At 39.6% G+C, this 17,616-nt stretch overlaps 1 protein-coding gene across 3 annotated transcripts in view; it reads left to right on the top strand.

Moving 5' to 3' along the window:
- dachc (dachshund c) overlaps positions 1-17,616 on the top strand; it is a 210,341-nt gene that overhangs the window by 86,238 nt on the left and 106,487 nt on the right. For all 3 annotated transcript variants that reach the window (XM_061927549.2, XM_061927626.2, XM_061927715.2), the window contains exon 3: positions 14,788-14,898. In XM_061927549.2, the coding sequence (XP_061783533.2) occupies positions 14,788-14,898 (111 nt within the window). The remainder of the gene's footprint in view (positions 1-14,787; positions 14,899-17,616) is intronic.

The following is a 17,616-nucleotide window of genomic DNA, read 5'->3' as shown; positions in this document are numbered from 1 at the left end:
TTTCCATCAGACACTTCCTCTTCCTCTTCAAAGGTGTGTGTGTGTGTGTGTGTGTGTGTGTGTGTGTGTGTGTGTGTGTGTGTGTGTGTGTGTGTGTGTGTGTGTGTGTGTGTGTGTGTGTGTGTGTGTGTGTGTCTCATTGGGAAAAGAGCTGGTGTTCCCACCTGAAGGATAGAGGGCACGGCGCTCCTGATTAGAGGCGAGCCACATGAAGAAGGCAGAGCGAGGACATTTGAGCGTTAAAAGGCTGCAGGAATCGTTTTGATGCCATGTCTCCTTAGTGTGTCTTTCATGCACACACACACACACACACACACACACACACACACAAACGCAACACGGCGGCCCGCTGTGACGCTGACATTTGGAAAGGTAGCGTGAGGAGAAAGACGGGAGTGCTGGAAGAGAAGAAAAGGGACAGTTTGTTGGACTTGTGAGAAGAAGAGTGTAGTTTGCAGTGTTAATGTTTCCATGTATTCCAGATCAGGAAATGAAGACTTTAGACCTTGTTTGTGTTTCCTGGCCGGTGTTTGCACAGTTGTGCACTCCGTCCAACTTTAATCATCGGCCGTGTTTGTCCGCATTAGTGCCAGACATATTTCATTTTATGCCTCATACACTGCAAAAAGTCAGTGTTCAAAAACAAAACAAAAAATATATACAAAAAAATTGGGGTATTTTACGGAGCCCCGAAAGGGACATGGGGGAAATTCCATCAATCCATTTCCTACCGCTTATTCCCTTTGGGCTCGCGGGGGGCGCTGGAGCTTATCTCAACTACAATCGGGCGGAAGGCGGGGTACACCCTGGACAAGTCGCCACCTCATCGCAGAGCCATGGGGGAAATTGTTTTTTTTATTTTTTATTTCTTTTAACTTTTTTTTTTAGACATGTATCTCGTGCGCTTGAGAAAGTTTTTATAAAGTTATAAGAAAAAAGAAAAAAAAACATTTGTAATTTATTTTTTTTTATTTTTTTTTTGACATGAGATACATGTCTAAAAAAAAAAAAAAAAAAAAATTAGAAATGTTTTTTCTCTTTTTTCTTATAACTTTATAAAAAGTTTCTCGTGCGCAAAAAAAATTATAATTTTTTTCCCCCCCATGTCTCTTTAGGTCAGGGGTGCTCATTACGTCGATCGCGAGCTACCGGTCGATCTCGGAGGGTGTGTCAGTCGATCACCAGCCAGGCATTAAAAAAATAGTGTGGGTGGCACTGGGAGCAGGTGGGTCAAGTGTCTTGCCCAAGGACACAACGGCAGTGACTAGGATGGCGGAAGCGGGGATCGAACCTGGAACCCTCAAGTTGCTGGCACGGCAGCTCTACCAACCGAGCTATACCGCCCCGTATAATTAAATAATAGTTAAATGTTGGCAATATTTCGGGGTTCCTCATGAAGAAACCTTACATTGTATTAAATCCATAAACTGCTGTAAAATTGTATGAAATTGAGTAGATGATGTAGAGCAGGGGTGCTCATTACGTCGATCGCGATCTACCGGTCGATCTCGGAGGGTGTGTCAGTCGATCACCAGCCAGGCATTAAAAAAATAGTCCTAAAAATGAGCGATCATAAATCTTCACTATGACGTCACTTTCGTCACTTGATTGACATTCACGGCACCCGAGGGTCTTCTGAGATGACGCTGGCTGCTGCCAGCTCATTAAAATGACCGACTGGAAGGCGAGAAACACTTTATTTCAACAGACTCTGGCGCCGTACCTGTCGTCAAAACTCCAAAGACCGACTGCACAGTTGCACAATAAAAGCTCTGCTTCATCTTGCCTGCGCTACCAAAATAAGAGTCTCAGAAAGCTGGTGTGCACAAGCTAGCAAAGCTACGGAGTTTGCCGACAATGTATTTCTTGTAAAGTGTATACAAAGGAGTACGGAAGCTGGACAAATAAGATGCCAAAAACCAACCACTTTCATGTGGTATTGGACAGAAAGGAGGACTTTTTTTCTCCTCCATTCGAAAATGCGGACGTTATCATCACCACTGTCTGATTCCTATCAATGCAAGTCATCAGAATCAGGTAATACACCAACTTATATTCTTGTCTTCATGAAAGAAAGGAATCTATATGTGTTAAACATGCTTGTATTATCTTTAAACACCTTTAAGTTGTTAACAATATTAACTATATGTGTTAAACATGCTTGTATTATTTTAAACCACCTTTAACTTGTTAACAATATTAACTATATGTGTTAAACATGCTTGTATTATCTTTAACCACCTTTAAGTTGTTAACAATATTAACTATATGTGTTAAACATGCTTGTTTTACCTTTGACCACCTTTAACTTGTTAACAATATTAACTATTTGTGTTAAACATGCTTGTATTATCTTTAAACACCTTTAACTTATTAACAATATTAACTATATGTGTTAAACATGCTTGTTTTATCTTTGACCACCTTTAAGTTGTTAACAATATTAACTATTTGTGTTAAACATGCTTGCATTATCTTTAAACACCTTTAACTTGTTAACAATATTAACTATATGTATTAAACATACTTGTATTATCATTAAACACCTTTAATTTATTAACAATATTAACTATATGTATTAAACATACTTGTATTATCATTAAACACCTTTAATGTATTAACAATATTAACTATATGTGTTAAACATGCTTGCATTATCATTAAACACCTTTAACTTGTTAACAAAAACATGTTTCATAAATAAGTAAATATAAATGATATATATGAATGAGGTAGATCCCCACGACTTGATCAATTGAAAAGTAGCTCGCCTGCAGAAAAAGTGTGAGCACCCCTGCTTTAGGTGCTCCGTAGTATTTTGTTTGAACTAAGCAAAATGATCTGCCATTAGAACAAGAAAATTCAGCTTGTCAAGACTTTCCAAAACAAGTTAAATTAGCTAACCTCAATGAACCCAAAAGTACCTTTAAAATAAGTATATTCTCACTAATAACAAGTGCACTTTTCTTGGTAGAAAAAAAAAATATGACACCTTTTTGCTCAATATGTTGAAAAATATTCTTAAATGAAGTAAATGCTAGTGCCATTATCTTGACATAATGATATGCGCTCCGCATTACATTTCTTGAAACCAGCAAACTTATACCATATTTTTCGGACTATAAGTCGCTCCGGAGTATAAGTCGACACAGCCGAAAATGCATAATAAAGAAGGAAAAAAACATATATAAGTCGCATTTTTTGGGGGGAAATGTATTTGATAAAAGCCAACAGCAAGAATAGACATTTGAAAGGCAATTTAAAATAAATGAAGAATAGTGAACAACAGGCTGAATAAGTGTACGTTATATGAGGCATAAATAAGCAACTGGTATGTTAACGTAACATATTATGGTAAGAGTCATTCAAATAACTATAACATATAGAACATGCTATACGTTTACCAAACAATCTGTCACTCCTAATCGCTAAATCCCATGAAATCTTATACGTCTAGTCTCTTACGTCAATGAGATCAATTATATTATAATGTGTTCATCATTTCACACATAAGTCGCTCCTGAGTATAAGTCGCACTATAAGCCAAACTATGAAAAAAACTGCGACTTATAGTCCGAAAAATACGGTACTAAAAACTAACTTTTTGTTCTTAATGGAAAGGCAACAAGGCAACTGCTTGTTACTCTCAGGGTCTCCTAGCCGTCTAAAAATGCGTTTTTCCATGGATAACATGACATCATCGCGCCAAGTGTGTGCTCTTTTAGTGAATTAGTGCACATATATACAGCCCGGCCCCCGGCCAAAATGTTTTCATTGTAATTTTGAAGGATTTATCTGAATGTGCATGAACTATTTCTGTTCAAAATTGTTAGAAATATTAAATGTTTAAATATTAACTGTCAGTTTACTGCATACCTGCCAACTACTCCGGTTTTCCCGTAATTAGTACGGTTTTCATCAACCTATTCCGGGTTACGGTTGCAGTGATAAAAAATACGGTTTTTCATTAATTTAAAAAAAAAAATTTTTTTTAAGTTTTATCCACGAAATTGCGTAACAACAATGACAATCGACACCGCTTCCCGTAACTTCCTATCGAGCCATTCCGAATGCCATGCGAGAGGCTATTTATAGCACCGCTGCCAAGCACGAGGCACCAGTTGCCATTGTTTCCAAACGAGCGAACGATCATGGAATCAGCCGGAGAAAAATGGCAAACGAGTCTTAAACCGAAAAGAAAACTGCAGTCATTCCGTGAAGAATATTCAAAAGCCTATCCGGGAATAATTATCCGTTCCAAAAAGGGTGAAAACTACGCGAATTGCACCTTGTGCAGACAAGATTTTTCGATCGGACACGGAGGAATTAGCGATGTAAAAGACCACGTTGGGACAAAAAAACACAAGTCTAATGCCGTTGCTAGCGATACAAGTGGAAAACTTTCAACGTTTTTCGTCGCCCAAACAGATTCTTTGGATGTGATAAATGCCGAAGTTTTATTTACGGAGGCAATAATTGAGCATGGACTAGAATAAATTTGGATTTTAGCCACAAAAAGGTAACGACACCAATGTTATCTATTGCAATTGTTTAGTACTGTTATACTGTTAAAAGTGTTTATACTATTTATGCTTTCAAGTCCAAGTTGAAGAAATCTTGTTAAATGTTGACAGCATAACTACCAAAATACAGAAGTATGTCCTTAATATTTTTGCAGTGCTATTTCTGTTGAAAAGTTCAAATGATTACATTAGAGATGTGATGTGCCACTTTTCAAGTGTCTGATGGCTTCCATTAATTTTCATTAATTGTTCATATTTTGAATTCTTTTGAAAGGCTTACAAAAAAACTACATTTGAATTGTAATTCCATACTATCGACAGGACTATTAATTTTAATGAAGTTAGCTTACCATGTTTACAGTATGATAATTGTGATAGAAATGTGAATTTTAGGCACAGAATATTTTTTACAATTGAACAAGGCAGTAGATTATACAAGCTTGGACAGAAAGTTAATAATGACACCAATTTTTTTTTTTAATGGAATTGTTTAGTACTGTTTTACCATTTGTTTACTGTAAAAAGTGTTTATACTTTCAATGAACAAATTGAAGTCTTGTGAAAGGTTGACAGGATAACTGGCATTAACTGTCAAAATAATTTCAAACTATTGAAGTTAGCTTACAGAATAAACATGTCAATCAACCCATATGATTTTTGCTGTAATATTTTTGTTTTGAAAAGTCACTGTGACTGATAGAAAAGTGATGGTTTTAGCAACATTTTAACCTGTCTGAATGCTAATAATCATTTTGCGTCGGGGGGCGAAGCCCTGAACCCCCCACCAGGACTTTGTCCTGGATCTACCGGGGCCTGCGGCCCCTGGACCCTGGCTACTAGGTTTTTCTGATTTCAAAAGTTGGCAGGTATGTTACTGTACTGTGCCAACTGTACTACTATTTTCTATTGTTTCATTGAAAATAAAACAGCAAAGTCCATTTGGCTGTCATCTGTTTTAGTTATGAGACACAATTATGTCAAAGTCATGATTTTTTATTTCAAATAAGAAATGATGACTTTAAAAAAGTAGTTTTATACTTGTGAGTGTTGATGACACAGCTTTGCAACACTTGATATTCTACTTTCAAGCATGTTTTACTCAATATAGGTCATCACATCTCAGCAACAAGCTGTAATATCTTACTGAGATCATTTAGGACCAAAACACTTAAAACAAGTAAAACACTCTAACATAAAATCTGCTTAGTGAGAAGAATGATCTTATCAGACAGAAAATAAGCAAATATCACCCTTATTTGACATGTTTCATCTTACTTAGATTTTGTCACACCGCGGTGAGGGATGTCTTGTCTTGGTTTTTTCTGTCTTGTGATGTGCATGTTTTAGTTTGAAAAGTAACTCTCCTCTCGTTTCAGGTCACTTGCCCTTCCTTTTGTGTCATCAGTCTGACGTCATCCCGATTCCCTAATTGTTTCCACCTGTTCCCTATTACCCTCATGTGTCTTATAAGCCCACTCCTCCCTTTGTTCTGTGCCAGATTGTTTCGTTTATTCGTGCTCTCTAGCCTCCGTGCCCATGTCCATGCCTTGTCTTGCCTTGCCTCGTCTTGTGCTTATGTTCTTTGATTCTGAATCCCTTCGTTGCTATTTTAAGTTTTCCTTTCTTCCTCCTCAGCAGAGTGATTTTTTTGTTATTTAGTTTATTCAGCCGAAGTGGTAAGTTTCAGACAATTTTTGTTAATACTTTATTAGATTAGATAGTATAGAATTTTTCATAGTTGTTGTTTCTTCTTCCTGTTGGAGCGTTTTTTGTTTATACATTTTATAGCATATATTAATTAATAGTTCGTCTTTGCTTTTGTGTTTTCCTCCGTTCGGAGCGAATTTTGGTTGTTCCTATTTTTTGGAACCTTTTTTGCCAGTTAGTTTTTGGATAAAATAGATTTTGTAATCCTTGACTTTGGAGGTGAAAAGGAAGCTGTCAAAATAAAAGCCTGTCTAAGTTCCCTACTCTGCATCTGAGTCCTATCCTTTTACCAAGCCTTGACAGATTTCACTTTTTGCAGTGTATACAGGTAAAAGCCAGTAAATTAGAATATTTTGAAAAACTTGATTTATTTCAGTAATTGCATTCTGGTAGACGGCTGCGTTGACCCTGGATCTCAGGAAACAGAGAGGACCGACACCAGCAGATGACATGGCACCCCAAACCATCACCCAACCATGCAAATTTTGCATTTCCTTTGGAAATCGAGGTCCCAGAGTCTGGAGGAAGACAGGAGAGGCACAGGATCCACGTTGCCTGAAGTCTAGTGTAAAGTTTCCACCATCAGTGATGGTTTGGGGTGCCATGTCATCTGCTGGTGTCGGTCCACTCTGTTTCCTGAGATCCAGGGTCAACGCAGCCGTCTACCAGCAAGTTTTAGAGCACTTCATGCTTCCTGCTGCTGACCTGCTCTATGGAGATGGAGATTTCAAGTTCCAACAGGACTTGGCGCCTGCACACAGCGCAAAATCTACCCGTGCCTGGTTTACGGACCATGGTATTTCTGTTCTAAATTTGCCCTCCAACTCCCCTGACCTTAGCCCCATAGAAAATCTGTGGGGTATTGTGAAAAGGAAGATGCAGAATGCCAGACCCAAAAACGCAGAAGAGTTGAAGGCCACTATCAGAGCAACCTGGGCTCTCATAACACCTGAGCAGTGCCAGAAACTCATCGACTCCATGCCACGCCGCATTAACGCAGTAATTGAGGCAAAAGGAGCTCCAACCAAGTATTGAGTATTGTACATGCTCATATTTTTCATTTTCATACTTTTCAGTTGGCCAACATTTCTAAAAATCCCTTTTTTGTATTAGCCTTAAGTAATATTCTAATTTTGTGACACACGGAATTTTGGATTTTCATTTGTTGCCACTTCAAATCATCAAAATTAAATGAAATAAACATTTGAATGCATCAGTCTGTGTGCAATGAATAAATATAATGTACAAGTTACACCTTTTGAATGCAATTACTGAAATAAATCAAGTTTTTCAAAATATTCTAATTTACTGGCTTTTACCTGTATATTTTTAAAGGTTTGCCGCGCAGGTCAAACTTTCCTAAGGGGTTGAGGTCCCCTCACTGTATATGCAAAGAAAGAGCAGGACCTCTATTAAAAAGAGGGTCTGCACTTCCTGCTAGTGCATTGTGGGTAAGGGTGGCGAGCGCCGGCCTGTGTGCTCCAGGTGGGAGAGATGAATGTCCCGCTTGATTGGCTGCCAAACTAAATGAATGTCTTCCAACGACCACCTCCTGCACGTCCAGCGCTCTTCATCTTCCACCAAGGCCATCGATCTGACGCCTATTGATCCGCTTTATTCTCCATCTCTGCCTCTTAGTCTTACCTCTTTCCAGGAGCTCGTGTTTAGTTACATCTCTGTGCCTTTGTACTACTAACTAGGGTTGTACGGTATACCTTCCATCCATCTTCTTCCGCTTATCCGAGGTCGGGTCGCGGGGGCAGCAGCCTAAGCAGGGAAGCCCAGACTTCCCTCTCCCCAGCCACTTCGTCCAGCTCCTCCCGGGGGATCCCGAGGCGTTCCCAGGCCAGCCGGGAGACATAGTCTTCCCAACGTGTCCTGGGTCTTCCCCGTGGCCTCCTACCGGTCGGACGTGCCCTAAACACCTCCCGAGGGAGGCGATCGGGTGGCATCCTGACCAGATGCCCAAACCACCTCATCTGGCTCCTCTCGATGTGGAGGAGCAGCGGCTTTACTTTGAGCTCCCCGCGGATGACAGAGCTTCTCACCCTATCTCTAAGGGAGAGCCCCGCCACCCGGCGGAGGAAACTCATTTCGGCCGCTTGTACCCGTGATCTTGTCCTTTCGGTCATAACCCAAAGCTCATGACCATAGGTGAGGATGGGAACGTAGATCGACCGGTAAATTGAGAGCTTTGCCTTCCGGCTCAGCTCCTTCTTCACCACAACGGATCGATACAGCGTCCGCATTACTGAAGACGCCGCACCGATCCGCCTGTCGATCTCACCATCCACTCTTCCCTCACTCGTGAACAAGACTCCGAGGTACTTGAACTCCTCCACTTGGGGCAAGCTCTCCTCCCCAACCCGAAGATGGCATTCCACCCTTTTCCGGGCGAGAACCATGGACTCGGACTTGGAGGTGCTGATTCTCATCCCAGTCGCTTCACACTCGGCTGCGAACCGATCCAGCGAGAGCTGAAGATCCTGGCCAGATGAAGCCATCAGGACCACATCATCTGCAAAAAGCAGAGACCCAATCCTGCAGCCACCAAACCAGATCCCCTCAACGCCTTGACTGCGCCTAGAAATTCTGTCCATAAAAGTTATGAACAGAATGGGTGACAAAGGACAGCCTTGGCGGAGTCCAACCCTCACTGGAAACGTGTCCGACTTACTGCCGGCAATGCGGACCAAGCTTTGATACTGATCATACAGGGAGCGGACCGCCAAAATCAGACAGTCCGATACCCCATACTCTCTGAGCACTCCCCACAGGACTTCCCAAGGGACACGGTCGAATGCCTTCTCCAAGTCCACAAAACACATGTAGACTGGTTGGGCAAACTCCCATGCACCCTCAAGGACCCTGCCGAGAGTATAGAGCTGGTCCACAGTTCCACGACCAGGACGAAAACCACACTGTTCCTCCTGAATCCGAGGTTCGACTATCCGGCGTAGCCTCCTCTCCAGTACACCTGAATAGACCTTACCGGGAAGGCTGAGGAGTGTGATCCCACGATAGTTAGAACACACCCTCCGGTTCCCCTTCTTAAAGAGAGGAACCACCACCCCGGTCTGCCAATCCAGAGGTACCGCCCCCGATGTCCACGCGATGCTGCAGAGTCTTGTCAACCAAGACAGCCCCACAGCATCCAGAGCCTTAAGGAACTCGGGGCGGATCTCATCCACCCCCGGGGCCTTGCCACCGAGGAGCTTTTTAACTACCTCAGCAACCTCAGCCCCAGAAATAGGAGAGCCCACCACAGATTCCCCAGGCACTGCTTCCTCATAGGAAGACATGTTGGTGGGATTGAGGAGGTCTTCGAAGTATTCCCTCCACCGATCCACAACTTCCGCAGTCGAGGTCAGCAGAACACCATCCGCATCATACACGGTGTTGATAGTGCACTGCTTCCCCTTCCTGAGGCGGCGGATGGTGGTCCAGAATCGCTTCGAAGCCGTCCGGAAGTCGTTTTCCATGGCTTCCCCGAACTCCTCCCATGTCCGAGTTTTTGCCTCCGCGACCGCTGAAGCCGCACACCGCTTGGCCTGTCGGTACCTGTCCGCTGCCTCAGGAGTCCTATGAGCCAAAAGAACCCGATAGGACTCCTTCTTCAGCTTGACGGCATACCTCACCGCCGGTGTCCACCAACGGGTTCTAGGATTACCGCCACGACAGGCACCAACTACCTTGCGGCCACAGCTCCAATCAGCCGCCTCGACAATAGAGGTGCGGAACATGGTCCACTCGGACTCAATGTCCAGCACCTCCCTCGTGACATGTTCAAAGTTCTTCCGGAGGTGGGAAACACTTGATATTCTACTTTCAAGAAGAATATCAAAGAGTCCTATAACTAAACAAAACATGACTTAAAACAAAACATGATTACACAGACATGACAGAAATACCCTCAGGAAGAGGTGCTTTAAGACATGGCTAACTAGCTAGCGGCTAAAGTAAGTAAGTAACATTATCACTGGAGGACGAGGAATAGCTAAACATGCTTCACTACACACCGTAGGAGGATACAATAGCTCACCGCTAACAGAATGTAAACAAACGCCATGGGTGGATCTACACCTGACATCCACTGTAATGATGCCAAGTACATGAGCGTATCTAGTCGATACTACTATGATTACATCGATATTTTTTGGCATCACAACATCTTCTTTAATTTTTTTTTAAATGTATATGATGTTTATAAAGTCAGTAAATATGTCCCTGAACACATGAGGACTTTGAATATGACCAATGTATGATCCTGTAACTACTTGGTATCACATCCATACCTAAATGTGTGGTATCATCCAAAACTAATGTCAAGTATGAAAGAAGAGAAGAATAAGTGATTATTACATTTTAACAGAAGTGTAGATAGAACATGTTAAAACAGAAAACAGCACGACACCTACCCTTTACATCAGTATTTCTTAACCATGTCATTATTGGTTTATTAGGTATTATATATTATATTTTATTGTATGATCCTGTAACTACTTGGTATCGGATCGATACCTAAATGTGTGGTATCATCCAAAACTAACGTCAAGTATCGAAGAAGAGAAGAATAAGTGATTATTACATTTTAACAGAAGTGTAGATAGAACATGTTAAAAGAGAAAATAAGCAGATATTAACAGTAAATGAACAAGTAGATTAATAATCCATTTTTACAGTTTGTCCCTCATAATGTGTACAAAATAATAGGTGTATAAATGACACAATATGTTACTGCATAGACTAATTAGGAGTCTTTGTTTGTTTACTTACTACTAAAAGACAAGTTGTCTAGTATGTTCAAAATTTTATTTAAGGACTAAATTGCAATAATAAACATATGTTTCATGTACACTAAGATTTTTTGTTCAAATAATGACATTTTATTTAGAAACGTAGCGAAATGTACCGAAAATGATCAAAATACATTTTGGTACCGGTACCAAAATATTGGTATCGGGACAACCCAACTACTAACTAGTTAGGGGGAAAAGATAGGTGTTCTTTTAAAGATATTCTCTGTAAATGTTGTTCCATACATTGACCACATAATAGAGATGCGCGGATAGGCAATTATTTCATCCGCAACCTCATCACAAAAGTCGTCAACCATCCGCCATCCACCCGAACTAACATTTAATCAAAACCGCACCCGCCCGCCACCCGCCACCCGACAGTGTTATATATCTAATATAGACGATGCAAGGCATTAGTGAGGTTATAAAGCTTTTGCCTGTTAAAGAAAGGAGACTGATCCAATGGAGCAGAGACATTCAATGGGTGCCACGCTGTCACGGCCCAGACGCACACCAGTGCGCAATCATCTGGGAGCCGCGCTAGAGCGCACCTCCAAGCGCGCTCGCGCCACTCAAACTGCTGCAGGCAGCTGCGTTCTATCTTGGTTTAACATCCTGTGGCACTCTTCTGGGATCACGGCGGACGAAACTGCTCATGCTCAGGGTGTTTGTGGAGGTTCGGGGTTTTGCACAAATGTGATGCACCATGTTAGATGTCCCGGTTTTGTGACTGTCGTAGACATAAACAGCGTCACAGCTCTTGCAAATCACGTAGCCAGCATTACTATCATCCTGATTTACAACCTCATAAAAACGAGTCCACGCTGAACTTTTCTGGCCTTTTTTCCCCTGGTCTTTTGTATTCCCTTTTTTAGTTTGTCGCGTACCACGTTTGCTGCCGGCGTTGCCATCTTTTTTTTCTTTTTCTTCTTCTGTTGTGGCATATGCTGCTGGTGCCTGCTCGTTTTTCGTATGTGGGTAACAACATTTAACTATGTATATATATTTCCCAATTGGTTTAACTGCCACCCGCCTGAATCTATTTAAAAACTTTTTTTTTTTATTTCAACCGCCCGACCCGACCCGCGGATAAAATCTAATTTTTTTAAATTTCAACCGCCCGACCCGCGGATAATCCACGGACTCCGCGGATTATCCGCAAACCGCGCATCTCTACCACATAATGATACAAATGTAATGCTTTCTAAAGCCTTTTTTGAATGATTAAATGTTTGTTTTTACAGAAAATAAACACTAAAATAGAATAGAATAGAAAGTACTTTATTGATCCCTGGGGGAAATTCAGCACCACGGATCAATAAAGTACTTTCTATTCTACTCTATTCTATTTTAGTGTTTATTTTCTGTAAAAGCAAACATTTAATAATTCAAAAAAGGCTTTAGAAAGCATTACATTTGTATCATTATGTGGTCAGTGTATGGAACAACATAAAATAGGGTTAATTAGAGCCATTAAATACATTAATTAGGGTTAATTAGAGCCGTTAAATTAATTAATTCATGAATTGGCATTGCTATATTTAAATGACATGAATCAATTAAAATATGTATATACAGGTAAAAGCCAGTAAATTAGAATATTTTGAAAAACTTGATTTATTTCAGTAATTGCATTCAAAAGGTGTAACTTGTACATTATATTTATTCATTGCACACAGACTGATGCATTCAAATGTTTATTTCATTTAATTTTGATGATTTGAAGTGGCAACAAATGAAAATCCCAAATTCCGTGTGTCACAAAATTAGAATATTACTTAAGGCTAATACAAAAAAGGGATTTTTAGAAATGTTGGCCAACTGAAAAGTATGAAAATGAAAAATATGAGCATGTACAATACTCAATACTTGGTTGGAGCTCCTTTTGCCTCAATTACTGCGTTAATGCGGCGTGGCATGGAGTCGATGAGTTTCTGGCACTGCTCAGGTGTTATGAGAGCCCAGGTTGCTCTGATAGTGGCCTTCAACTCTTCTGCGTTTTTGGGTCTGGCATTCTGCATCTTCCTTTTCACAATACCCCACAGATTTTCCATGGGGCTAAGGTCAGGGGAGTTGGCGGGCCAATTTAGAACAGAAATACCATGGTCCGTAAACCAGGCACGGGTAGATTTTGCGCTGTGTGCAGGCGCCAAGTCCTGTTGGAACTTGAGATCTCCATCTCCATAGAGCAGGTCAGCAGCAGGAAGCATGAAGTGCTCTAAAACTTGCTGGTAGACGGCTGCGTTGACCCTGGATCTCAGGAAACAGAGTGGACCGACACCAGCAGATGACATGGCACCCCAAACCATCACTGATGGTGGAAACTTTACACTAGACTTCAGGCAACGTGGATCCTGTGCCTCTCCTGTCTTCCTCCAGACTCTGGGACCTCGATTTCCAAAGGAAATGCAAAATTTGCTTTCGTCAGAAAACATGACTTTGGACCACTCAGCAGCAGTCCAGCTCTTTTTTTCCTTAGCCCAGGTGAGACGCTTTGCGCGCTGTTTCTTGGTCAACAGTGGCTTGACACGAGGTATGCGGCAGTTGAAACCCATGTCTTTCAAGCGTCTCTTGGTGGTGGATCTTGAAGCACTGACTCCAGCAGCTGTCCACTCCTTCTGAATCTCCCACACATTTTTGAATGGTTTTTTTTTTCACAATCTTGACCAGGGCGCGGTGATCCCTATCGCTTGTACACTTTTTCTGACCACAGTTTTTCCTTCCCTTTGCCTCTCCATTAATGTGTTTGGACACAGAGCTCTGAGAACAGCCAGCCTCTTCAGCAATAACCTTTTGTGTCTTTCCCTCCTTGTGCAATGTGTCGATGGTTGCCTTTTGGACAGCTGTCAAATCTGAAGTCTTCCCCATGTTTGTGTAGGCTTCAGAACTGGACTGAGAGACCATTTAAAGCCCTTTGCAGGTGTTTTGAGTTAATCAGCTGATTAGTTTGTGGCACCAGGTGTCTTCAAAATTTAACCCTTACACAATTTTCTAATTTTGTGACACACGGAATTTTGGATTTTCATTTGTTGCCACTTCAAATCATCAAAATTAAATGAAATAAACATTTGAATGCATCAGTCTGTGTGCAATGAATAAATATAATGTACAAGTTACACCTTTTGAATGCAATTACTGAAATAAATCAAGTTTTTCAAAATATTCTAATTTACTGGCTTTTTACCTGTACTGTGTAATAAATCTGATAGGATTAAATTTGGATTTTTCAAAATTAAAATCACACAAAAAAATGACATACATTTTTTTTATCTTCAATTTTATTGAAGACAATGGAATGTTATTTAAAACAAAAAAATAAATAATCACTATTGTATTAATTATTAATATACTATAATAATTTCTAAATGTATTACTGTATTCCTCCCTATTATTGTTATTATTGCTAGTGTTATAAATAAATGTACAATTCTAATTGCTTTATCTGTATACCAACTGAAATAACTTTTGATGAATGAGCCCGATTCCACCCTCTCCGCCCCAATTGCGCAATCGCTTGTTGCTAGGTAGAATTCCTGGCTCACAATTATTTTGTGTCGTGCCAACACAGCCAATAAAGGACAAGGAGAGTCGGTTGGAATACAGTCAAAGTGTAAAAATGTGTCCAAAAGCTTTTTTTGCCACAGCCCCATCTGCTGGACAATCTTAGGTACTGCCTCCAATGCAAATTGCCTCATTTCCATGTAAATAAACATGAAAACTTGATGGACGTCTATAACTTTTATTTGTCCCCCTCGCAGATCTGTCCGCTTTGGCCAAGAAGATCAAGCTGGAGATGGGCGGTTACCACGGCAACCAGCAACACCATGGCGGCCCCAATGGAGAGAACGGGGACCACAGTCCCGGACTGGGTGGGTGTCATCTGTCGTGTGTTTTCACAAAACCTTTAATTGCTCTGTTGCAACACGACTGTTTTGTCCTCTCGCACATCTGTCAATACGAGTCGCGCAGCTGTGTTTACGCGCGGCTGATTAAAACCAGGATGTGACATCGGCCGCCGCCGTTTTCCTCCCAGAAAGGAAGGAGTCTGTCAATGTAGCTCAGGCTGAACATCCAACATCAGGAGCAATGTCCTTTGTTGGACATTGAACAATTCATTTATCCCTCAAGAGATCCCGGGGGACATTTGTGTGCCATTCTTTATTTTTCCAAGCCATTTTGGCTCTGTTGCGTAATTTTCCAGAGGATATTTGTCAGGTTCAAACACCAAACTATTTATTAAACAAGACAAGAAGCAAGGAATCGAACAGAAACAGGATGCAGAGCTCCTCCTTTATTTGGGCATTTCCTGATTACATAGCGGCAGCTGCTTCTAAGGGAAGGGGGTCATAAACAGCAGCTGCACTGGGTCATAAACAGTTGAAAGAAAGGGTGCTTGGAGCGGTGTCAGGTTTGCCCCCTCTCTGCTCCTAGATTTCGGGTCATGAGAAGGCCCTTCCTGTGGCTGTCCGAGATCTGAGAAACCGACACCTCTACGGCGCATTTCATTGCACACAGTGGGGGTTTACAAGCCAGATCAAAGACAGCTTTTGTCTTCACGCGAGGCATCATGAACTCATAGCAAACAAGTTGTGTGATAACCTACATACAATTATTCTGACATTATTTGTTCCTGAAATATTTTTGGAAATGATCATCTTTGCTCCTTGAAGTAGCCTGAAAATGACCGCTTTGATTAATAATACATGCAAATGTCATCAAATCAACAGATGTCAAAGTCCCGTTTAAAAAATGCCAACACAAACTAATCATTTGCTTTGTGTCAAGATTTCAATTTGGATTGCTGCCTTTTAAGTTGTAATGTTCATATTTGCCCACCAGATGGTGCTGCTTTTTCCCCATTGTAAGCATGCAGCAAAATGTCGTGCTACTGTCTCCCGTTTTTTGCTACTAAAAATGAGCTTGTCTGTTTATGTTTGGAATGGTGTACATTTAATGAGTGTATTTTTAGTTGATTTTTTTAATGCTATTAATCGAAGCTAATTACTTGCTGGCATAATTTATATTTACGGAGCACATGGGGGAAATGTTTTTTTTAATAATTTATTTTTTTAATTTTTTTAGACATGTATCTCGCGCGCACGAGAAACTTTTTATAAAGTTATAAAAACTATTTTTTTTAATTTATATATTTTTTTCTTCTTGTGTGCATGAGATACATGTCCAAAAAAAAAAAAAAAAATTTATTTATTTATTTATTTTTAGACATGTATCTTGTGCGCACTAAAAAAAAAATTTATTGTAACATTTTTTTTTTTTTAATAACTTTATAAAAAGTTTCTTGTGCGCACGAGAAACATGTCTAAAAAAAAATAAAATATTAAAATAAAAATTTTCCCCCCATGTCCCTTTAGGGGCTCCGTATATATTCACTCTCTCCTGTTGTTTTTGTGACAAACAAAGGAGTTTGTCCTTGTCGATGTTTAGAGTGGTGTATGTAATTAGTGTTTATTTGGAGTATTGTCAAACAATACATTTTTTAAATCGGCTCAATCGTGATTAATTGCAATAAATTACGTGCTGGCATAATTTAAATGTTTTGTTTTTGTGACACATAATTAGCTTGTCTCTGTTGTTGTTTGGAATGGAATATATGTAATCAGTGTTTGTAAGTGTCTGATTATTGGAATTAATCGCAGTGAATGACTGGCTGGTATGAATCAATTATTGTCAGATTATTGCGATTAATCGCAGTAAATGACTTGCTGGCATAATTAAAATGTATTGTCCCCTGTTTTTTTTTTTTGCTACACAAAATTAGTTTGTCTCTGTTGTTGTTTGGAATTATGTATATATAATGAGTATTTTTTTAAACAAAATTACAAAATAAATTATTTTTAAAATCAGGTTAATCGTGATTAATTGCAGTAAATTACTTGCTGGCATAATTAAAATTTATTGTCCCCTGTTTTTTTTTTTGCTACACAAAATTAGTTTGTCTCTGTTGTTTGGAATTATGTATATTTAATGAGTATTTTTTAAACAAAATTACAAAATAAATTATTTTTAAAATCAGGTTAATCGTGATTAATCGCAGTAAATGACTTGCTGGCATAATTAAAATTTATTGTCCCCTGTTTTTTTTTTGCTACACAAAATTAGTTTGTCTCTGTTGTTGTTTGGAATTATGTATATATAATGAGTATTTTTTTAAACAAAATTACAAAATAAATTATTTTTAAAATCAGGTTAATCGTGATTAATCGCAGTAAATTACTTGCTGGCATAATTAAAATTTATTGTCCCCTGTTTTTTTTTGCTACACAAAATTAGTTTGTCTCTGTTGTTGTTTGGAATTATGTATATTTAATGAGTATTTTTTTAAACAAAATTACAAAATAAATTATTTTTAAAATCAGGTTAATCGTGATTAATCGCAGTAAATTACTTGCTGGCATAATTTAAATTTATTGTCCCCTGTTTTTTTTTGCTACACAAAATTAGTTTGTCTCTGTTGTTGTTTGGAATTATGTATATATAATGAGTATTTTTTTAAACAAAATGACAAAATAAATTATTTTTAAAATCAGGTTAATCGTGATTAATCGCAGTAAATTACTTGTTGGCAT

This window comes from Nerophis lumbriciformis, linkage group LG02 (assembly GCF_033978685.3).
Source record: "Nerophis lumbriciformis linkage group LG02, RoL_Nlum_v2.1, whole genome shotgun sequence".
In the NCBI taxonomy this organism is placed as follows: domain Eukaryota; kingdom Metazoa; phylum Chordata; class Actinopteri; order Syngnathiformes; family Syngnathidae; genus Nerophis; species Nerophis lumbriciformis.
The sequence above is the reverse complement of the archived record's forward strand: the minus strand, read 5'-3'. Positions and strand labels throughout refer to the sequence as shown.